The sequence below is a fragment of the Myripristis murdjan genome, chromosome 23 (assembly GCF_902150065.1).
Source record: "Myripristis murdjan chromosome 23, fMyrMur1.1, whole genome shotgun sequence".
NCBI lineage: Eukaryota > Metazoa > Chordata > Actinopteri > Holocentriformes > Holocentridae > Myripristis > Myripristis murdjan.
Genome location: NC_044002.1, coordinates 26,262,803 through 26,287,582, shown reverse-complemented (window position 1 = coordinate 26,287,582; position 24,780 = coordinate 26,262,803). Strand labels below are relative to the sequence as shown.

The following is a 24,780-nucleotide window of genomic DNA, read 5'->3' as shown; positions in this document are numbered from 1 at the left end:
GAAAGGCTCTGAAATGAAAGGAAACCGAGCGCCCTTCAGCTCCAGGAGACTGCGAGGAGTCTCCTTGTAACGAGTCGATTTAGTTTTGTTTTGCAGCACAAACACCTGTTACTCTCATTTTGTTCCACTGTTGGCCATTAAAGAGGGAACTGCGGTGTAAACACAGGATTCACTGCAAAAAAAGAGTTCGTAAATCTTAACAAGTCATTTAGTCACATATTCAGTGTTTTTCTGCACATAAGATCAATAATCCGCCAGTAGGATGAGATAATCCCACTTGTTTCCAGCGCTAATCAATTTATTTCCAGAATATTTCTCAAATCAAGTCATTATCTTGATCCTGGTGGCTGATCTGCCTCATTCTGCCTCGTTTCAACACATTTATACTGAAACAAGAGAGAATGACCTGGAAACAAGTGGGATTATCTCATCCCACTGGTGGATTTTGACCTTGTTGGAAGAAGAACAGTGTCTAAATAATCTGAAGGTTTTTTGCAGTGTAGGCTTCATGCTGCTGAAGTGTGAAGGTTCAGTCTCCAGTGCAAACAGCAAAGGGCTGAGGGGACAGCCCTGCCTTTTACCACACAATGACACTTCATTCAAGAAAACATGGAGACAAGTGGGATTATCTCATCACAACTGATTTTTGTTTACTCTGTTTGAAGAAAAACAAGATTTGACATTGAAGATGAGGCTGAATGACTTGAGAAGGATTTTTTTTGTTTGTTTTGCCTGATTTAATACAACAAAAGCACTGTTCAGTTTTAGTTTTATGCTTCGGCGCGGCACAAGACCAGGATGTCCGCTCTCCTCGTCGTTATTTGCTGTTTTTATCAAACTGTTTGCAGCAGCTGTTTGTCAGAAACAAGCACAAGAACACAAACAGGAAGGAGAAAAGACCCTGAAACAAGAGAAACTGCATGGAAACAAGTGGGATTATATCAAAACACCCCCTGGCAGGTTTTTTTTTTTTTTTTTTTTTTTTTTTAACCTCGCTTGAAGTAAAACAAGACTCAAACACCAGACGTGACTTGCTTAGAGGTAGATTTTTTTTCAGTGAACACACAATAGAAATGCATGAGGCAGGGGTTTTCAATGACTACTAATGTATGAGCACATTTGCATGCACTTTCGTGTGTGTGTGTGTGTGTGTGTGGTGGCCAGCAGCCAGTTGGCAGTGTGTGCGGTCTGCAGGCCAGTATTAATCAGATTGTTGACAGTGTGGCCATGGAGCCTAAGCCAGGATGAGATTAGCTGCCTGACTGATAGCCCTTATCTCATCTCATGGATGGGCGGGTCTTTACACTCGGAGGGGCGACTTTCATTCCCGTGCGCTCCGTTTGAATAAAGTGACGGATACTCTTACAAAATGACTGACAAAGCTAATTATGGTGCCTCCATCAGTGCGCTTGTAGCTCTTGGCGGCGCTGGCAGGGAGCAGGGATGCGATGTCCGAGGAAAACCCAGCGTTTGCATGCCCACTTGACCACCGACAGACCTCCAGACGGCAAACAGGCAGCCATTAATCTGAGAGCTGACGGCTCATTAAGTCAGCGCGTGAGGAGTTTCACACGGCGATCCTGCGGCCCAAACAGTTTGCACACGTGTCAGATTACAGCACTGATGTTGCTCTCAGCGTCGGCTCGCTCACAAAATGTTTCCCTGAAAACTGAAAGCCGAGGAGGAAAATATCTGCAGTCCAAGGGTTTTCAAACTTTTTGTTTTTTATCATTTGGTTGGTTGAGCCACGGACCCCTGATGAGAAAAGACATTTTTGTGTGTATAAAGTGTTGAATTGTTAAGATGCCAGTCTTGAACACTGACAGAGATTAAAGCAGTGAGATCGCCTGGTAGAGCGCGTCCCACTCGTCAAGGCTGCGTCCCGACCGCGGCGTCACAGGTTCGAATCCGACCTGAGGCCCTTCGCTGCAGCTCGTCCCCTCGCTGCCCCGCCTGATCTGTCTCTCTCCGCTGTCACTGTCAGAGAGATTATAAAATTGTCATAATTGTTTATGTTTTATTTATAATATGTATTGTATTTATGTAGTTTCTAGTGACTTAAAAAGTAAAATCAACCCCTTAAACATGAGCAAAAAAACTACCAACATTAGAAAAAAACGACCCCCAAAAATAACCAGAAAATTACCTGAAAATTTGCAATGAAAACACACACAAAACAAACTAAATTGATGATATATGTATTATAATTATTAACTTTGTAGCAGCAGAGTTGACAAGTGCCACCATCTCGAGGTCAAACTCTTTGCTTGCCTTCGTCTCTTCTGATAGAAATAAAATAATAATTAGTGTTCCATGCTAACATGCTAACACTTAGCAGAGGATAACAGGTGAACCGTTGCAGAGTCAATCAAACCTGAGCTGTGTTCTGATTGGCTCGCTCCACTCTGACCTGTGTGACAGGAGTTTTCAGCTGCCAGAAAAGATTTCAGATTCTTCCAGTTTCTCGATGGCGTCTACACACAGTGATGACAACGAAAACATGTCAGTGAAAAACGAGATATTTTGGTGTAACTGTCCCTTTAAGTGCTGCGGCGTGAGGCTCCTGGCTGGGCCTCGGTGTGTCCCACCTGTTGGACGGCAGACTGAACACCTGTAGGATTACTGAGCTGACCCGCGAGCTCGCAGGGACGTCCTCCTACCCGGCGCTCTTAATTAAGAGACAGGAGACTTTAATTTGGACTGCAGTCGGGACTTCCTTTTCTTTTTTTTCCCGCTGAGCTCGGTCTCTCTGGGGGTTCGAGCAGCAGAGCCGGCAGGACGGGGAAGACGCCGCCGCCGCCGCCGCCGCCGCCACCACCACCGCCACCACCACCGCCACCACCACCGCCACCGTGATGTGAAGAGATCGATCGTCACTGAGCGTCCGAGCAGGAGGACGGGCTGCAGACAGGAAGAGGAGGAGGTGTTTCTCTGTGACGCTGAAGCTGTGGGCGGAGTTTCCCTCTCATGTTCACATCGAGCTGGACGGCACAGGAAGTGTTCACCAAAACCCAAACATGTCCCTTTTTTTAGGGCGAGTAGAAATCATTCTGTTGAAAACTCCTTCTCCACGTGTTGCGATGCATTCTGTGGTTGCAAAGTTCAGCAAAAAAGCAAAATCCTCTTTTCCTGACGTCCCCAGACTGAGACCAGATGTTGGACACCGTCTCCACCTCTGGACGTCCACTGGTTCAGTTCCTGTGGGTAGCATTTCCTGTTAGCTTAGCATAAAGACTTGAAGTCTATAGGAGTCGTTAGCTTGGCTCCGGCAAAGCTCTGTCTTGTTTACACAGTTGATCATGTGGATTTGAAATACACAGCTTGGAATTTTAAAAAAAAAAAAAAATGAGACGTGCAGCGATCATTCATGTCGTCTTCATACTTATTTTTATTATTTTATTTGTTGTTTTATCATTATTTTTATTATTTTATTTCTGTTCCTTTGTTCGTCTGTGACTTTAAAACCGTTCATGTGACGCATACTGTTTATAACTAATGTGTATATTTATGCAAATTAATGAGAGTAGCATAGATTTGCATATTTAATGAGTTATGGTGGATTTAAAGGATTTTTAATGACATTTTTGTCACCTGTCTCCTCCCGTAGTTTTTCTGCTACAGAGACGTTCCACATGTCAAACCGGGTGCAGTTCTGTGTAGATTCATGCTGTCATTTTGTTTCTTGATACTCTTTATACTTTTTGAGTTATTAACGTTTAATAAGATGCATATATTATAATGCAATCACATAGACTGCCATTGTATTTGTAAGTCAGCCGGTGTTTACTGCAGGAACTCCATTCAGATTTCTAAAGGCTCGGTGCGTCGTGCTGATGAAACGTGCACGCCGTCATCGTGATAAACACATAAACACAAACACACACTCATCAGCTGACTGCAGGACGTTCTCCTCCTCCAGCCTCCACAAGTTCTTTAGCTTCATCTTCAGGTTTTTATTTGAGGTAATCTGGTCCGACAGTGTGTTCAGTCAACATCCGACCGCCTGCTGCTCTGACGGAGAGCCTCAAATGTCAACCCCCCCCAAAACACACACACACACACACACACACACACACACACCCCTCGACTTCCTCTGTCAGCCACCTTTCCTGCTCTCTCTCCTCTCCCTCCATCTCGTTAATAAAAATAATAAATAAATAATAAGTAAAATAGTTGCGTTGGTTGAGTGAGCCCTCAGTGGGCGGAGCCAGAGAGCCACAGCTCCTCTCGTTAAATGTCATTAAAGGTGTTTTGTACTTTGAGATTTTGCCAAGTCGCTCCTGTCTCCACATCAAAATAACAATCTGAATCAAACTTCACCCAATCACAGTCAGTTCTGTTTATGTGACATCATCGCTGTGTGTGTTTTTTTTTTTTTGTTTATTTACTTTATTTACAAGGGACCATGTGCAGTTTGTCTGTTTACTGTAAGTCTTGCTGTTTGAGGCGTTGAACCTGAGCTAGCTAGCAGCTCATTTCCATCTGCAGTCACTTTAGCAGGTTATAATTGTACCTGTAAGTGTGAGCTAACTTTAGTTCATGGTGCTAACGTGCAAACACGTCACTTTCACGTTTGAAATTTTGCTGAAAAAGTTGGCATGAAAACAGCAGGACTGAGCTGGTGTAGTGGCGGTGTGATGGCGTGTTCAGACCAAACACAATGTGAATTTTTGCGTCGTGAATACAGCTGTGAATTTCTCACTCAAGTTGAAAAATTTCCACTCGCTCGTTCACTGTGGGTTCAGTCATGATAGCAGCTACAGAGAAAACCATATCAGCTGAATAAAAGAGCTAAAATGTCAAGAGTGATTTGGCCTCATGCTGAAATAAACTCTTGTGGAAGTAAAAATGTTCATGTACAGGCTTTTCACTGATATACTGTTTTTGTATTCCCATGTTCCACAGCTGTCACTAACCCAGATATGATATTTGATAGAGTATTTAGAAATGTGTTCCTCTGTAGCTCAGCTGTAAAAGTGTGAGAGCTCCTCGTCAGACTGCCAACACCTGAAGACTGAAGCTCGCTGACAAAGACGAGAGACTAGAGACAAGCAAGCTGATGTTATGATAATACTGACTTATTATAAATATTGATAAATAAAAAACACCTCCAAAGCAAAACCAGCCACCAGAACGGGATAATAATCATTCATCACCGTTTAAAGTCACATGTCCTGCTTTGCCATTTAGCTTTTTGTTTTTTTCTTGAATTGCTGATTTACGTTTTTGCCAGTCACTTGAACTTTGACAAGCTGTGGCTGATAGGCTCCGCCCACTGATGGCTGAGCTAACCAATGAGAGCGTTGCTTCCTCTGATTGACTGTTTAAGTGAACCTCCAGGCTGCCCCGACGTCTTCTCTCTGTCATATTTTATCTCTCTCTCTGTATCATCCCCCCAAAACACCACCAACCCCCCACCCACCAGCTGATCACCATCTCTTACCCAGCCCCCTCCCCCCTCTCCCCTCCCCCGGCTTTGACCCAGTTCCCCCCCCTGCAGAGATGAAGAGCTAATTGGAACTCCCTCTACTAATTAACCTTCTGCAGGCTGAAAGGTATTTATATCCTCTGCTGTTTGATGGACTGATAGGCAGGAGGAGGGGGGGTGGGGGTGTGGGGGGGGTCGGAGTGGGCGAGCGAGGCAGAGGAACAAGGTGGATATGAGTGAGCGAGGTGAAGAGCAGACAGAGCAGCAGAGATGCTTTATTTCTGCTGTACAGACGAATGCAACAGGTGTGTGTGAGTGTGTGTGTGTGTGTGTGTGTGTGTGTAACATAACTCCACACCAAACACCCTGCAGCCTTTTTCTTTTTCTTTCCTTAACCAGAGAGCCTGATATCGATCTTGTTGAGTCTGTAGAGGCGCAGCGGAGCCTCCCCCGGGGTCGGCCGGGATTAACAAAATAAAAGACCCGCGTGTTAATCTGGACCCACAAACGGTGCTCTCACATTCATAATCCCTGCCCTGGAATTACTAATCCATGCCCTCGGATGTTGAGAGACTTTTCCTACCTTACAGTCCTCTGGAAACTCCTCAGACCAGCAGTGTTGAACTTTCATGATTCAAATGTCGTCGGTAAGATTCAAGGATGAGATTCAACCTGGTTGCTAAAAGCTACATGTTGTGATCGAAAAAAAATTATATAAAAAAATAAAATTAAGAAAAATGAAATACAGTGTTGCTTTTAAATGGATGTGGATCCAGATTCTGCTCATGAGGCGAGGTGATGGCAAGAGGTTCAGCCTCAGACTCTCAGCTCACATTTCTGAACTGAATAAAAGCATAAAAACAGCCATTTCCTATTTTAAAGATACATAATTTATGCAAATTATGCTAATGAGGGAAGTTTGCATGATTTAGTTATGGAAAGAGCTGAACTTCCCCACATCAAACCACAGACCTGGACTCTGAGATCACCTTTCTAAGTTGACAAAAAGCAACAATATACCAGTTTTGGTGGTTAATAATCTCATTATGCTAATTACTAAAATTACCCAACATGCATCTTCAAGCAACCAAGTTAAAATCTCATCCACTGAGCCTGCAGGCGACATTTCAATCATCAAAGTTCATAGGAAACACTTTCAACTAAAAGCAAAAACGCAGCCATTTCCTGATTTCGACCTCATTTGTACATAATTTATGCTAATTATGCTAATGAGGAAAGGTCACATGACTGCAGCGTGGTAATGGATGGATTTCTGGACGTCACCAACATGGATTTAGACTCGTAGATCACCTTTCCAAGTCAACTTGAAGCTAAACTAGACATTTTCAGTTGGTGATTTATTAGCTCGTTATGCTAATTACTCCAATTAATGCAACTTTTATCAATTTGAATTTCATCCACTGAGCCTGCAGACGATATTTTGATAATAAAGGTTCATAGGGAACAACACTGCTGGGTTTATAGGAGTAAAGGAGTACAGGCAGCTCTGAGGGTCTGGACAGGAGGTGGGGGGGCGAGGGGGGAGGGGGACAGGGGAGGCAGGAAGTGGGGAAGTCGGAGCGAGCGAGCGAGGGAGCGAGCGAGGGATGGCAGCGGAGTCGGAGTCGGGAGAGGAGAAAGGGAATCGGTTCAGGTTTCTGTCATTTGTCCTGCCGGCTCTCTCCTCCCTCGCTCCTCCAGCTGCTGATGGAGGCCCGAGTGTTCGGTTACCTGGCGGCCGCCCCCTCCCACCTCCTCCCCCCGCCCCGCCCCCCCGGCCCTCCGCCACCGCCGCCGCTCTGCCCGCCGTGTCCAGTTTCACTCACAACACACAACAACACAACACATCTTAACCACACACACACTTTATAACACACACACACATCGTTTGAGGTGTTTTGTTTAAATGCCTCTGAGTTCTGTCACGAGGCCTTTAACCCTTTGATTCCCTTCAAAAACATGAAAAAAAAAGGTGGTGAGCAAATTAGCCAGAAATTAGTGAAAAGATACAAGGAAATGACCAGAAAATTACAAATAATAATATGAATAATATTAAGAAAAATAGTGATCCAAAAAAGGTGGAAAATTAGTAAAACATGCTGGAAAAGGTAACAAAAAAAAAAAAAAAAAAAAATACAAGAAAAATGTTTATAATCACCGTAAATGTACAGTGTATTTAAAATCTCCCAAGAATGAAAAATCAAATGAAAAATCAAAGCAAAACATTTCAAAATAAAAGCCTGCCTCAGGGTTCGGTCCGGTGCAGCGTCACAGATTTCACAGACAGAGACTGCATGTTGATCTTTTTCCTGTTTGTTTGTTTGTTTGTTTGTTTGTTTGTTTTTCAGCTGAAGAGCCACGGGCCGAGCTTCACCCGCCTCCACGCCCCCTGGCCCGTGCTCAGCCGAGAGGCCGAGTTCCTCAAGATCAAAGTTCCCACCAAGAAGGCAAGTTTATGCTCAGAGAGACTGAGAATAAATAAATAATAAATAAATAATGATAATAATAATAATAATAATGTCTCAGGATCTAAAACATGAGAATGCATCGCTGCAGCAGGACAGTTTATGGTCGATAAATTTGAATGATGCTCTTTCAGGATGTTTACGTTCCTCTGGCCCGGGGCAGTGAGGCTCTGGAGTGAAATCCCAGTGATATTCTGTAACTGAGATTAGGATTATCAGCCATTATGTTGTGACCATTGAAGGCAGACTGACCACGAGATTATAAACAACGATTTCTGCTCCTGTAGAAGCAACGAGTCTGAATAAAATCAACAAGTTTTATTCACATTGTCACGGAAAAGTACTAAACTACCCACAATCCTAACCATGACTCTGATTGGCTGAGCTCGCTGTTACCTTGGAAACGTCGACTGCACCTGCGAGGTTAGGGTTAGGGGGGCTATCCAACAAATAAAAACATCGGATGTTTGAACGAACTGGACGATTAAATAAAGTTAGGCTCAGATTACGAACGTCAACATGAGTCAACACTCCAACATCCAAATTTATCACAAATTTTAACCAAATTTTCAGAAAATCGGCAAAACAAAATGTGAGTTTATGCGCGTTTCCATCCACTTCTGTTATGTGAATATCTGGAGTTGGAGTTCATCGAGGTGAGCAGCAGGTGGCACTGATTCTCCAGCCGGGTGACATTATTATACCACCGCAGAAGAAGAAAGTGCAGCGTGACGACGTGTTGCAGTCCTGGTTGTTTTCTTTGATTAGTTCAAGAAAAGTTCAAGTTTCTTCTTCGGCTGTTGTTGTCATCTGCCGACATTTTTCCTCTGTACAGTGGAGCGGAAGTCACGTGATGATGAAAGTCACCGTTTATTGGCTAAACTTGTTTCCATAGCAACTTATTCACATTTTCCTTTTATCGATACACCAACTCTTCCACCTCCTCTGAGCGTAAAACTGCAGATCTAATTTAATCCCAGTAATCTCAGAGCAGGTGAGCACGTGGAGCTGCCCTGATAAAACTCTGTGAAAAACCACAAGGCTCTTCAAATCATCTGCCCAGGTGTGTGCACCTGTGACCCAGACCAACAAGGCCACACCCCTGTGTCTTGCTGAAAGGGATTCTGGGAAATGTAGGAAATCAATTTCTGCAAGAGACGAGGCAGGTTCACCAAAAAACAGAAATGACGGCACTTTAGCACTTCATCACGTCTGACAGCGTGTGTGTGTGTGTGTGTGTGTGTGTGTGTGTGTCTGTGTGTGTGTGTGTGTGTGTGTGTGTGTGTGTGTGCGTGTGTGTGTGTGTGCAGAGCTACGAGCTGAAGCAGGAGAGCGGCCTCAGCGGCGGCCTCAGCGCCATGTGGAGGAAACTGAACCAGCCGTTCCAGCCCAACGTGCCGCACCAGGAGCACGGCCGCACCAAGCTGCTGTCCCACTGCTTCTCCAGGGACAAGCTGCACCTGTGAGACACACACACACACACACACACACACACACACGCACGCACACACACACACACACACACACACACACACACACACACACACACACACACAGCCACTCATCCAGTGTTTTTTTCTTTGTCTCAGGTACAACATCAAGTCCAAAGACACGTTCTTCGACAACGCCACGCGCGGCCGCATCGTGAGTGTCGCTCCACACAGAACATCCCTCACTTCCTGCCACACCTGGCGGCTTCGTCCAGGTGTGTTCTCGTGTGGCGTCGCTCTGCGCTCACCGTGTCTCCTGTTTTTCAGGTGTACGAGATCCTGAGACGCACCGTGTGTGTTCGCACCTGCCAAACCATGGGTAAGAAACCAAACACGCCTCACACACGAGAGACTGAGTGTGTGTGTGTGTGTGTGTGTGTGTGTGTTTGTGTGTGTGTGTGCATACAGCACTCTGCTTGTCCATTGTCCTAATGTCTGCACATCCTGACCCATAATGCCTAAACAATATTATTTTAATATAGACTGTAGAAATCACTATGATCAAAACACTATTTAAACAAAACTATTAAACTAAAAATATTAGATTAATAATTAATTTCATATTGATCAAATCTCATGCAGCTGGAACTTAAACATTTATGAATTAAAATGAATGAAATTCAACTCAACACAGCACCCTTCACACCAACATGCTGCCCAAAGTGCTTCATACTGCAAGGTTAAAAGAACACAAAATAAAAATAAAATAAAATGAAAATGAAAACAATAGACAACAATAAAAAGGATGCAAGACTAAAAATCTCAACAATAAAAACTATCAAATGTAAAAATAAATAAATAAAGGCAATAAAAAGTAAAATTTAAGAATAAAAAAATAAATATGAAAACCGACAATTAACTGAAAAATAAAGGCTAAAAAAATTATTCCAAAATAAAAGCCAGATTGAAAAGACAGCCGTTTAGTTTCCTTTTGAAAAATCCCAGGTGAGCTTCCTGTTCTGACATCCAGGTGCAGAGGTCACACCCAGAGCAAAGAAAACACACATCTCAGATTGTGACGGTGGCTCTCTCTCTCTCTCTCCTCTCTCTCTCTCTCTCTCTCCTCTCTCTCTCTCTCTCACACACACACACACACACACACACACACTCTGCCAAACCAGCCATGAAACTTCCACTGCAGCAGGATGGAAAGTTTCTCCCCTCGAGGGCAGGCAGCCTGTAAGTTTCCAGTCAAAACTGCCCTGGCTTCTTTCCATGGCTTTACCCAAACTGTGTGATCTGGTCGAAGTGTGTGTGTGTGTGTGTGTGTGTGTGGCAGACAGGCTAAAACCCAATCAGCATCACAGAGCGCTGAGGAACAAGTGCTGCCTGTTCCCCGCTCAACGTTTTATTACTATATTATTTTTATTATTATTATATATTATTATTATGTTTTTTCCTGCTGTCAAAATCCACTTCTTGAACTTCCTGCCAGGATGGGAACAAGGCACAGAGAAGTTTTAGAAATTTTAAGTACATTTTAGGTTCAACATTGCCAAAAAAACATCCCTTTCCTTGATCAAACCACTGCGTATTTTAGACAGCAGGTACTTCTTGTTGTGTGATTAATGAATGAAAAGTGTGCCACAACTGCAGTTTGTCATTATTACCAACTACAAATGTTACTATTGGCAGAGTTTTGTCAATATCCAACGTATCTTAACTTCCATTATTTTGTAATTGCAATTTAATTTTAAGTGCTAATCACAAAGTGCCTGACAGCAACACACAGCCCAGTGTCATCGGCATATGGTTTCATCTTTTTCATCAGTAGCAGTGGGATTTTGCCCTTTCACTTGTGTTGGTGTGGAAGTAGTTTTTTTTTTTTTTTTTTTTAATTCTTCCAGAGTAGCCCAGCTCTCTTTGAGTCTCCTCAGCTTTTCAGTTTTGTTTTGTGATGCTGCTGCAAATTGGACCTTTTGAATTTTGAAATGAAATTATCACAAAACAAGGAAAGACTCGAGCTCCCCCTCTTTAAATGTTTGATATTCCTCTTCATTTTTTTTTTCATTTTAGCTTCATGCTAAGCTAGTCTTCCCACTGTGACTGGGAGTTTACACTTTCAGTTCTCGCGCTGCAAACAGAGCTGAAGGTTAAGGCTAAGGATGGGAGCATTGACTGATGGCAAATGCAGTGTTGAACAGTGCTGCCCACTTAGACGAGGTGGAAATAATCTCATTGGCGGGGTTAAATCTCACTGGACGGGGCCAAAGATCCACAGTTTCTGGGGCGTCTAGTTTAGTTAAATGACAAAGAATGGACTCAAAATATGACAGGCAAAAGTCATGGCAGTGACTTTTTGTGGCATTCATGATCATGACATTGATGATGTTGGAACGTCAACTAGCTTACCTACCTAGCTACACACCCATAAGGTTGAACTTGAAATGTCTGCTATGCTAACTTGCTAACCTTGCTAAGTCAGTATTGCATTGCTATATTGTATTTTTGTCTGTTTGCAGAAGCATACCAGGCTGCAAAATATTAGGACTTTTAAACAACATTCACATCAACATCCAACTCGCAGTTATAACCTGGAATCTTAAATTTTTGATAGCTCTGATATATTTGACAAGGAGGTCACGGATTTGAAAGTATCTTGAAAATAGTGACTGCTGAATGTAAATAAATCCAAATTGAATGCCTCTTTTATCACACATGATTTTATAACCAGCAAACCAACTCTGCCTGTCATAACATTAACCATATTTTGCCAAGTTAACGATTTAAGATGTGATATATAGGTTATTATTTTATTGTTCTGATCTATTTTCTGTTCAGCTGTTTTATTTTCACACTTACAAACTGTATTGATGGCAGTGTTTCCGACCTCTCCCATATGAGTTGAGCGCAGCATAATCTGCACTAGCCATGCATTTTCTATTGTTAGCAAATTTATTAATTAACATAATGGCAAAGTCACAAACCTTCCAGATAAGGCTGGTTCAAAAATCCCACAGCCAGGAGGGTATTTTCTTAATTTTTTCATGCTCTGTGGCACGAACTGGTAACTTCTATTAGCTGGGTGCCAGATTTTCACCAAAACAAATAAACTCTTGTGCCAACGCGGTGACTTTGACGGACGCCTGCAGCTGCTGCCTTGGCAGGAGGAGCCGCCTGGAAACACCCCATGAAGCAGAGGCCCGTTCCCCTTCTGCACAACTTCATTTCTACGCTTTAACATCACCGAGCCACAAAATCTGTATACTTGACGACTTGAATCTCCTCCTAAAGTTTCTTCTCAAACTGTAAAGAAGATTTTTCTCCTGTGTTTGAGTTTTCAGGCTGACGCCGGGGCTCGGCTTTGTTGTCGTGCCTGAGTGTTTCCATCACAGCCGGGCAGCAGCTGTTTCTGCGTTTTTCTGGCCTGGCAGTCGCATAAAAAAAAAACAAGCTGACACGCGTTTTGTGTGTATGAAGTGTCCACCATATGTCCGCCTGGCCGGGCCGCCGCAGCAGACGGGCCGGCCAGGCGGAGCTGCCGGGACGGAGCCGAGCTGCATCTCTTTAACCTCCATTCTGCCTTTTCCCTTCTTTCTGATGGATAAACTTTGTCATCCCCCTCTCGCTCCCTTCCTCTCTCTCTCTTTTTCATCTCTGTCCTTTCCTCTACAAGTGGGTCACACTTCCTGGGTCAGGCTGAGATTGAAGCAGGGGCCCATGGGAGTTGTAGTTCTTCCTGGCAGGCTATGTGAGCACTTATGTGTGTGTGTGTGTGTGTGTGTGTGTGTGAGAGAGTTTGTGGGCGGCTATGCCTTCGCTTTCATGTGTGTCATGCCTTCATGCACTTGTCTCTCTCTCTCTCTCTCTCTCTCTCTCTCTCTCTCTCTGTGTGTGTGCACTGGTCGTTAGGTTCATTAATAGCACAGCTAATCACTTCTAGCCCCTCTGAGGCAAAGATAATTAATTGATTAATTACTTGGATTAAAAAGCGGCTCTACGTGCCAGGTCGTGTCAGAGTCCATCGTGACATTCAGAGGTCGCATGAACATTTCACAAAGACTCAGAGCGGCGCCTAATCCCAATCCCAATCTGACGCTGACAGACAGAGGCGAGGCTCCCCGGGCGTGGTGTGAGTCCACATGGAGGTCAAGTCTCCTCATTAGTGTGTTTGTGTCTCTCCATTCACCTCCACAGCAGAACAGCTTCCAGAAATAAAATCACACTTTTAGCACAGAAACCAACACCAACAAAGAAGATTATCACTGTATAAACAACCACATGACCCGTTTTTTTTTTTTTTTTTTTTTCATGTAGTGACAATTATTTTAGAGAGTACTATCTTGGTGCAAGGTTACTATGCTTATGCTGCCTGCCGGATCTACTTTCCAATTTAAATAAGACGACAACAAGCCAACACCACAAGAGAAAAAAAAAAGGGGTACCGGGACTTGTTTTTTTTTTTTTTTTTATATTATCATAATCCTCTTTGTTGTTGCTGGTTTATGTGCTAAAAGTGATATTTTGGCAGCTGTTTTGCTTTGGAAGACACAGACGTGAGGAGGAATCGTCTGGTGTTTCGGCGGCTACAGGACATTTCTAGTTTTATTTTACAGAAGCAAACAACGGGGTGGATTTCTCCTTCAGGGATCAATAAAATATCACAAAAAAAGGAGTAGTCTGCAGGATTAGACCAGAGCGGTGGTACTCATTGTACCCATATTGTCAAAAGATGTGTTTTTTTTTTTTTTTTGCAAGAGCCACAATCCTAAAACGTCTCTTTCCTCAATCAAACCACTTTGTATTTTAGACAGCGGGTACTACTTTTTATGTTATTAAGGAATGAAAAGGCGTGTAATAACTGCAGTTTATCATTATTACCAACCACAAATGCTACTATTGGCAGAGTGTCCACTTTATCTTAACTTCCATTATTTTCAGCTGCAGTTTAATTTAACTCATTGGCTGCCATTGACGTCAATCAACGTCAATTCAAATCCAAACGTTGACTGCCAATGACGGGGTGCGACGTCAATTAGACTTTTCAATGGGCTGGGCTAGGAGGGGGTCTGGCGAAGTTTGTGTCAATAGTTTAAGCTCGTATCTGCATCAGAAAGGATAGAGATGATAGAGAGAAGGCAGAGAGGATAGAGAGAAAAATGTCGCAACGTCGCAAATCGGACAAGTTTTAGGCAGCTCACACTAGAACAGTGTGTGTCACGGTAATTCTAGTAGTAAGATGGTAGCAAACGTGAGAAAGGATTCTTCGAATTCCAGTGAGTCTGATGGTGACCATGGAGACGAGCGATCTAGGCAAGTGAAGCCACGGAGATTCACGTTCCAGGCGCCATCTAAAAAAAAAAAAAACTGACGACCAACCCGGGCCTAACGGTGAAGTTCATCGTAGCTCACGGCAATCTAGTCGTGTTTCAGCGCAGCCCAGCCGTGTTTACATAATTATAGAACAAATTATTCTGTGGGTCTTGAAAGAAGATCACTTAAAATGCTCTAAACTGCTGGCAGTACGGGGCTTTCTGTTCTGAAAACATCCGGCAGCCAATGAGTTAAGTGCTAATCACGAAGTGCCTGACAGCAACACACAGCCCAGTGTCATCGGCATATGGTTTCATCTTTTTCATCAGTAGCAGTGGGATTTTGCTCTTTCACTTGTGTTGGAGTGGAAGTAGGTTTTTTTTCTGTAGTTTGTCTCTCTTTGAGTCTCCTCAGCTTTCCGGTCTTCCTGTTGGGAAGTCGGTACTGAACCGTGAGGGTTTCGTTTGCAAATTTGTAAAATGACGTTATTACAAACAGACTGGTGGGTACAAAGAGAAGCTCAGGTTCCCGCCCCTCTGTAAATGTTATATATTCCTCTTCAGTTTTTCCATTTTAGCTTCACGCAAATCGAATTTTCCCACTGTGACCTGGAGTTTGCACCTTCACTCCTCGCACTGCAAAGAGAGCTGACATGAATTCTTATTGGTTGTTCAGGAGGTCACAGTCCCCATGAAATGACCTCACGTGATTTCCACCCCCTGTCAAACAGAGCCTCTTAAACAGTGACATCATCCTGCACTCGTGGCTGTAAATTCAAATTTCAACCAATAAAACCTTTGCAAATCTTTAAACGTCCTCTCTCGTCCACCCGTCCCTTCAAAATAAAAGTGTGTTCCTCTGCTGAACTGAGATCCTGTCGGTCTGATGTAGTCCTTAGATGAAATATGACATAAGGTGATAAAAGGTGGGTTGGATGTAAAAATGAGTTTTAGTGTCGGGGAGCAGCTGCTGAGCGCAAAAAGCCTTTAAAGGGGAAATAATTCACTTTTAATGCCCATGAGCACAAACAGAGCAAGTTACACAGAACCTGCAGAATTAAACACTCTTTGATTTCTCGACCGGCTGCTCAGACCGGAGACAGAAGCACCTCGGACGCCGGAGTTTCACCAGAAATAAAAGCTAAAATGAATAATCTGGCTGAATTAATTAAGGTTATGTGTTTTTGCAAGTCATCCTCGGCTGTTGTTTGAGCGCGAGACGAAGCAGCCAAAGTCACCCAGGGAACTTTTAGAAGATCGGTGCTGAATCTCCCAACTGTGTTTATGACGAGCAGCAGGATCCAGACCAAACTCCCAGTGCAGCTCTCTGACTCTGCTGAGCGCAAACACACACACACACACACACACACACACACACACACACACAGTGTCTGTAATCGCCTTGTCACTTCAGTTCAGTTCAGTTCAATTCAGTTCAATTGACTGTATTGGCATCAATGATAAACAACACCAACTGCCACAGCAGTCAACAATAATCAACAAGAATCAACAATAATCAACAGGAATCTACAGTATGGAAAAGAGGATTATCTCTTATCTCACTTATATTATCACTTTTTTCTCTGTCTCTCTGTCTGTCTGTCTCTCTATCTGTCTCTCTCTCTGTCTGTCTCTGTCTGTCTCTCTCTCTCTCTCTCTCTCTCTCTCTCTCTCTCTCTCTGTCTCTCTCTCTCTCTCTCTCTCTCTCTCTCTCTCTCTCTCTCTCTCTCTCTCTCTCAGGTATCAGCACGTTGATAGCTAAAGGCGTGTACGACTCTGCCTTCCCTCTTCATGATGTGAGTATATTTCACATAGACAGATTGATAGAGTCAAACTCCTGATCAAAGTCCAGAGGAAAGTGTAACGGGACAGTCAGACTCCAGGGGATTACAGCATGTCAAAACAAAACAGCCAATCAGAGGGCTGGATTACCCATGACTCCCCACGCTTGAAAAAAAAAAAAAGAAATAAAAAAGAGTTTAATGTTTAATGTTAATGTTTCTGATTGAAACCTCTCGGGGGCGCAGTGAGCCTGCAGCACACATCCTCTGAGTGTGTGTGTGTGTGTGTGTGTGTGTGTGTTTCTTTGTGTTTTCTGCAGAGCAGGTGTGTGTGTGTGTGTGTGTGTGTGTGTGTGTGTGTGTGTGTGTTTGACCCTGTCCTCTCTCTCCTCAGGGTGACTTCAGGGTCACGGGACAGTCCGAGGAGAGGAACGACAGACAGGTAGATCAAACTCTCTCTCTTTCTCCTGCTCCTCTCTCATCACTCTGTTCCCCTCCTCTTCCTCCTCCTCCTCCTCTTCCTCCTCTTCCTCCTCCTCTCCATCTGCCCGCTGAATGAAAAACTGAAAAAAAAAAAAAAAAGCTCCATATTGGTATCAGTTCACACACAGCGTTTTTTTTTCTCAGCTGCCTCCGTCTTTTCCTCAGTGACAAAAAAAAAAAAAAAAAAAAAAAAAAAACATGCCACCGAGAGGCTTTTTGGGCTGATAAGAGCCGGCGGTGTTGTTGACACTCTGTAACCACGGCAACCCATGTTTTCATTGTGGTTGGTCGACAGAAGAAGAAGAAGAAGAAGAAAACGGGCCGACATCGGAGTTTGTTTTCCCTGAAGGCGACTCACACACAGTCCACCTGCAGCTGGACAGATGCCCGCGGCAGGGCTTTTATTTTATTATTTTACTATTTTATTATTATTTTATTTTTATTATTTTATTTTTATTCGAGCGGTGGTTTCCCACAGGATTAAAAAAAAAAAGAAAAAGATGGTGGCAGCTGAGGAAAAAACCTCGTCACAGTCTTACCTTCCTCCTGTATTTTCCACCGAGCCTCAGGAAGACTGGTGCCTCTCTGACTCCGCCCACTGAGGTTTAACTCAGCCAATGAGGTTATTCTGCCTCCGAGAAGCTCCGCCCACTCCAAGAAAACGTTTGAATAAGTAAAACCCATAACTAACCTGCAGTGTGTGTGTGTGTGTGTGTGTGTGTGTGTGTGTGTGTCAGCTGCTGCATGAGGAGTGGGCTCGATACTCGGCCTTCTACAAGTACCAGCCCATCGACCTGATCAGGTGAGGCCGCCGTCACGCCGCCGTAGCTTTATTAGAACAAGACCCGGCGACAGGAAGTGATGTCACCGCCGAAAAATTTTGTCGTAATTTAATTCAACATATAGATAATATTGATACATTTTTTTCAGAATTTTTTTGTAATTTAATTAAAAATATATATTTAAAATACTTACAGTTTTCTTTGAATATTTTATACTCTTATAATATTATAAAAATTCTAGTAATTTAATTAAAAAAAATATATTTCTTCTAAACATTTATACTTTTTTCTTTTTTATGTTGTTTTCTTGTAATTTAATTTTACACACATATATATATATATATGTAATGTATTATATATATGTATTATATTTATTATATATATATATATATATATATATAGTTTTACTGTAATATTTTAAACTTTTTTTGACCAATTTTTCCTGATACCTTTTACATTTTTTGTTCATTTTTTTCCTGAAGATTATTATTATTATTATTGTTGTTGTTGTTGTTTTTAATCATTATTATTATTATTATTATTATTATTATCAATAGTGGTGTCGTTTTTATTTTTATTATTTATTTATTATTATTATTTACTGTTTCATTTTTTAATTGATTTTTTTTTTGGGGGGGGGGGGGGGGGGGGGGGGGGGGGGGGTGGGGTCATATGGTATTTACTTTATTTTGGGGTTAGTTTTCATGAACCTCCTGCTGTTTCCCAGGTTGTTTCTTGTTAATCTGTTAATCTGCTGTAATCTGCTGTGTTTTGGGAGGAAATCCAGTGACTTTGTGCAAAAGGTTTAACTCTCTTCCTCTGATTCTTCACCGTCTGCTCTGCTGCGGCCCTCCACCTGCCTGTGTCACTTCCTGTCACTGACCCCTGTGACCCCGTGACCTCTGACCTCACAGGAAGTACTTTGGGGAGAAGATCGGCCTGTACTTCGCCTGGCTGGGCGTCTACACTCAGCTGCTGGTGCCGGCCTCCATCGTGGGAATCATCGTGTTCGGCTACGGGGTCGCCACAGTGGACACTGACGTACCAAGGTGCACACACACACACACACACACACACACACACACACACACAGGTACAGCTCGTCACGACACATGCAGCTCCATATGTGGAAGAAAAAAATGCTGGAAAATCAAATTGTGTTGCTCAGTTCAGCTTCCAGAACGATCAACAAATGTTGTGACAAGCACACACACACACACACACACACACACAGAGGGGGATACCTGCTGTACCTGGCTCCAGGCAGCGCTGTGTGGGAGGAGCACAGAAGGCAAGGCTGGCACTGTGTGTGTGTGTGTGTGTGTGTGTGTGTCCACTAGTGAATGTGCATTGCACTGCAGTGTTTTCAGAGCAGCTCTGATTGGCCAGTAGGAGGCGCTGCAGCTCTTGGTCTTTCTCTGTTTATTGATTTTTTTTTTCTTTTTTAAATAATTTCTGTTGTCGCCCTTTTTTCACTTTGTTCCCCTCCTCCTTGACTTCAAGTTCTCCTTTTTAATTTTTTTTTTTTGTAGATTTAAAAAAAAAAAAAAAATTATTTACAATACAGGTAGTGTTAAGCCCTGTGGGAGTGTCGCAGTAGTAGTGATTGTACTTGTAATAATAATGATATTAATAATAATAATTATAAAATGCACTTTGCAAACAGTCACACTGCAGCCCCTGTAAGTTATGTGTGTATGTGTGTGTGTGTGTGTGTGTGTGTCCTGCAGTCTGGAGATGGAGATTGATAGTAATATGCACTTTACAAACAGAAAATTTAAAAAGAATAATAATAATTGGAAAAATCACATAATTATATAAATTGATAGAAATAAAACATATATTTTTTCTAATTATATTATTTTTTTATCTATCATTATTATTATTTTTTAACATGATTTGGAAAAATTATATGAATTGCTAAAAATAATTTGTAAAATGCGAAAATTATTTTTAAAAATGTATTTATTTTTTATAGATTGTATTTTTACATTATCTTTATTTTTTATTAAAAAATAAAATAATTTTTAAATGGGAAAAATATTCTATTATTTTCTTTATTCTTTTAATTTAATTTAATCTTATTTTATTTTATGTCAGTTCTTCCCTGCCTGTGACATGGCCAGTCACACTGCTGCCTCTGTAAGCTGAACCTGACTCAAGTGTGTGATATTTGACGCAGTGTGTGTGTGTGTGTGTGTGTGTGTGTGTGTGTGTGTGTGCGTGCAGCCTGGAGATGTGTGACGAGCGGCTGAACTTCACCATGTGTCCTCTGTGTGACGGCGCCTGTGACTTCTGGCAGCTCAGCACGGCGTGCGGCACGGCCCGGGCCTCGCACCTGTTCGACAACCCCGCCACCGTCTTCTTCGCCATCTTCATGTCCCTGTGGGGTGAGCAGCGTGTGTGTGTGTGTGTGAGTGTGTGTGTGTGTGTGTGTGCAGGTGGGCTGGAGGTGCAGTGGTTTGTTAATGGTTAATGGTTTGTTAAGACTTTAATCACAGGCGTTTGAAAGCCGAGCAAACTGAGCTGATTTCTTTCAAAAACATGGAAAAAAGACAACGAGCAGGAAATGATGAAGGAATCTGCAAGAAATTAGTAAAAAAAAAAAAAAAAAAAAAAAAAGACCTGGAAATTAGTTAAAAAAGGAATAAAAATGAAATAAAAAAAAAAAAACCCAAGAGAAACAGAGAGAAAAACATTAGAAAATAATTTGAAAAAACTAAAATTAAAGAAAAAATGTCCTGAAAAAATATGTTTTCATAATTATGTATCTAAAATGATTACTAATTAACTATTAATTGTTGGTTTAAATTTGCACCCTTTTGCGTGTGTGTGTGTGTGTGTGTGTGTGTGTGTGCATGTATGTGTGTGTGTGTGTGTGTGCAGCGGCCATGTTCCTGGAGCACTGGAAGCGTCGTCAGATCAGTTTGAGCTTCAGCTGGGATCTGACAGGCATCGAGGAGGACGAGGTACACACACACACATGCATGCACACACACACACACACATACACACACCTTCACACACACGCTCACACACACGCCTGTGTCTGTGTGTCCGTTAGGAACACCCGCGGCCGAAGTACGAGACCATCCTGCTGCAGAAGAGGCAGAAGCAGCGCAGCAGGAAGAAGAAGAAGAAGAACGAGGTGAGATCAGTTCAGCTTCTGTTCACCAAGCCACTTCCTGTGGCCCCGCCCCCTGACCGCACGCCCCGCCCCCCTCACCGCACAGATCAAAGATAACAGGCGTCTTTCCCTCCCATCCTAAAGAGTTCGTCAAACTTTGCTGGTTCTGTTTTCTCTCATCTGCAAGTAGATTCTGCAGAAACACCCAGTAACCTGAGTCACACAGCTGCGTGGGTTAAAGGGCTATTCCACCTAAAGTCCACACCTGATTCTCTGTTTGGCTCATGCATGAAAACGGCTCAGACACTTTATTTTAGCTAAAGATACAAAATCCAGATGTCATAATGAGACAATAACACAAATGAATCCAGATGAGCCTGCTGTTAACAGACCTGATGAAGTCGACTGACCTCCTGAGGCAAATTAGGGAAAATCACCCAGTTCTACTTTATTTTTAACTTTATTTTCCAGGTGACGTGTAGAGCGGGAGGATGTTTAATGGAAGAAAAAGACTTTACATTTCTCTCTGTTTGCCTCTGTGGTTAAATATAAAGTAGTAAAAGTTTCATCCCAACACATCATGCGTACACCAAAAAAGCAAGACCTGTGTAAACCCTCTGAAAAGTCACCGTTTTGTAAGCGAGGCTCGTTGTGATAATCCTGATTTAATTTCATTTCCCGAGCAGCCGTCACTCTGTCAGGGTAGATGTCCAGTTTTAATCTTATTTTGGAAAGAAACTCCTCAAACTAGCTCAGTCCTCTCAGAGGGAATCTGACGTTTCCTGATGAATCCTGATTTTTTTTCTCTTTTTTTTTTTTTTTTTTTTTTTTTGTGCGTGCGGCAGACATTAGCGTGGTAATCTCATGATGCAGAATGATCTAGATTGTGGCTGTAAATTGGGTCAATCACTTTGAGTCCTGTTGGCCCACAAACCTGCTGCGGCGGCAGATGGCTTCCTGCCACGGCGACGGTCAGCGACTCTCTAATTAACACGACACACAGCAAAAACCAGCGCCATTAAATTAATTTTTATTGTTGTTGTTGTTTTTTTTCCTGCAGTAATGAAACGGCTAAATGAACCAGAGCTCCCGCCGGCCGTTAACACGCCGCTCAGTCTCAGCTTCAGCGCTCAGATCTTGTTTCTCTCCCAGCAAAGTGAATAATCCACCAGTGGGATGAGATAATCCCACTTGTCTCCATGTTTTCTTGAATGAAGTGTCATTGTGTGGTATGAGGCAGGGCTGTCCCCTCAGCCCTTTGCTGTTTCCACTGGACACTGAACCTTCACACGTCTCATGTTTATTCCAACAAAGCGAATAATCCACCAATGGGATGAGATAATCCCACTTGTTTCCAGGCCAGTTTCACTTGTTTCAGTGTAAATGCGTTGAAATGAGGCAGAATGAGGCAGATCAGCCGCTAGGATCAAGAAAATGACTTGATTTGAGAAATATTCTGGAAACAAGTTGATTAGTGTTGGAAACAAGTGGGATTATCTCATCCCACTGGTGGATTATTTTTTACGTTTGTTTGAAAAAAAAAAAAAAAAAAGATTTGAGCTGTGAACATGAGCCTGAATGACTCGGTAAAGTGCAGATTCACAGTGACGCTGAAGGTGTTAGTTGGTAGTTTTTCCACATGACTCTTTCTCTCGCTGCTAATTACTTTAATATTCAGTTATTATTTTATTTTTCTGCAAATTGTTCCGTTCTTAAAGTGGCAGCGACGAGATAAAAGGGAAGTGATATCAGTCGTGTAGTGAGCTACATGCAAAGACTCTGGCTTTGTGAACTCATAGAAAAAGCAATAATGTTTTGCTGTTGTGTCTGAAATGAGTTCACTGTTTTCTGTGAAACTGAAAATTATTTTCCACCAATCAGAAGTCGTCTTTGTCGAGGTAAATAATAAAATTTAGTAAACATCACCCAATCACATGTTTTCGCACTAACCATAAACCAGCACGTTCTGGCTGCCGTCTCAATCTCATCATCATCTCGGCATGCAAATGAGTTCTGATGACATCACGTGATGCGTTCCAGTGACGTCAGGAATTCTGACCTGAGCAGCTCCATGTTGGAATTCTGTCGAAAATTACCTTTTTCAACAGCAAGTTTTCCAAGGTGTGTGTGTGTGTGTGTGTGTGTGCGTGTGTGCGTGTGTGTGTGTGCGTGTGTGAGTGTGTGTGTGTGTGTGTGTGTGTGTGTGTGTAACATGCACTCTGTCTTGCAGCCAGACAAGCAGGAGGACGGGACAGAGACAGGGAAGGACAGATGGAGGCAGAAACTGCTGTCTGCCATGGCTGCAGGAGCCCCGGTAACCTTCATCCTCCTCCTCACCCTCCTCTTCATCCTCCTCTTCATCCTCCTCTCCTCCTCTTCATCCCTGTCTTCCCCACATTGTCTTCATCCTCCTCCTCCTCCTCCTCTCCTGCAGACGGCCTCTATCTGTTCTTCTCTGCCTGCTGCTGTTTCTCCTCCTCAGGTTTGTTTCTTCTTCTTTAAATTGAACCTTCTGTCTAGTTCCATGTTTTTTTTCTTTTCGATGTTTTAAGTATCAAAGTCACAGATCACATCAGATGTTGACTAAAACGTTTCCGTGTGTGTCTTTGCTCACATTTCCTGTCTCTTGGTGCTGTGAGCTTCTTTCTTCTTCTATTGTCTTGAAAACCTCATCCCTCATATTAGCCAGAGCCACATTAGGGGTTATGGTCTGAAACCAGTGTGTCATCACCAACTTACTGGGCTCCTCCTTCTCCACCCGGAGCAAAGAGGCTTAGAGCGACACTCAAAGTGTCTTGTGTCCCTCTGAGCTCCACGGGCATGTTGCTGTTAACATGAACTGAGCTCAGAGCAGTGACTGAGCAGCAAACAGCAGCTCTGAGGTCAGTGCTGCAGGTTTCTCCGTCTCCTCTGCAGAGAAGCCTTCCTTCTTACCTGGAGAATCCTCCATTAGAACAGCAGCCCACCAAGGTGAGACACACCTGGCTGTTAAAGGGGACAGGAGACGGCCTCTGATTGGTTCACTGCATGTTACGCCCAAAACACAGCCAGGATTCATGAAGAGACTCAGGACAAGCCTTTAGAGCCAGGAGCCTGGAGCAGCTCAGGATTTTTCCTTTGTTAAAATACTAAAAGTGCACCTGGACACTCCCAGAATGCACCTGCACCGAGCTCTGCTGACCAGGAGCTCAGATCAGGAGAACAGAGCCCCCTTGTGGTCACAGTGCCTGCTTGTTTACTAAAGCTTTATGACATTTGTAAAAAATCATCGTGCCTCAATCGATAAAAAACAGGTTCCACATATTTCAGGACCCATAAGATACACAGAAAAAAAAGAACTTTCTACATGTCTCTGTTTTTTCATATTAATCAAAACACCAAGGGAGACAAAATGGGCCCCCTCTTGGTTCTTTTAAAGGCTAATAATGTTGAGCAACATGATGAGGAAATGATCTGCGTGACTTTGCACCTGCTAAACACCTTTTGTCAGGTGTGTGTCCACTGTTTTTTTTTTTGTTTTTTTTTTACAGTGAAGGTGTGACTCACCTCCCTTTAACTCCTCACCTGTTGCTCTGCAGCTCGCCCTGAAATATGAATTATCTGCGAAAAGGCATACTTGTCAGTGTGCGCGTGTGTGCGCGCGTGTGTGTGTGTGAGCGTGTGTGTGTGTATGTGTGTGTGTGTTACAGAGATTCCGGCAGCATTAATCCTCTTAGCAGCCTCCACATGAGCAGGGCTGAAGCCACATTAATGCTAAGAGCCTTGTTATGAAAGTGAAGCCGAGCTCTCGTCAGAGTTCAGCATGAACGCGTCACGACCGTGAATTCACCACTTAAAAACACCGAGCAACAGGAAACACCTCTAAAAAACACACAGCAACAGGAAACACCGCTAAAAAACACCGAGCAACAGGAAACACCGCTAAAAAAAACACAGCAACACGAAACACCGCTAAAAAACACAGAGCAACAG

General features: G+C 43.0%; 1 protein-coding gene across 1 annotated transcript in view; it reads left to right on the top strand.

Annotated features, from left to right (window-relative positions):
* The window catches only part of ano2b (anoctamin 2b), a 91,867-nt gene that overhangs the window by 24,412 nt on the left and 42,675 nt on the right, over positions 1-24,780 (top strand). The window contains exons 6-17 of the mRNA XM_030045896.1: positions 7,785-7,875; positions 9,204-9,355; positions 9,483-9,537; positions 9,651-9,702; positions 16,376-16,431; positions 16,811-16,858; positions 17,637-17,701; positions 18,596-18,730; positions 19,911-20,071; positions 20,568-20,650; positions 20,746-20,829; positions 23,039-23,122. Coding sequence (XP_029901756.1) covers positions 7,785-7,875; positions 9,204-9,355; positions 9,483-9,537; positions 9,651-9,702; positions 16,376-16,431; positions 16,811-16,858; positions 17,637-17,701; positions 18,596-18,730; positions 19,911-20,071; positions 20,568-20,650; positions 20,746-20,829; positions 23,039-23,122 — 1,066 coding nt within the window. The remainder of the gene's footprint in view (positions 1-7,784; positions 7,876-9,203; positions 9,356-9,482; positions 9,538-9,650; positions 9,703-16,375; positions 16,432-16,810; positions 16,859-17,636; positions 17,702-18,595; positions 18,731-19,910; positions 20,072-20,567; positions 20,651-20,745; positions 20,830-23,038; positions 23,123-24,780) is intronic.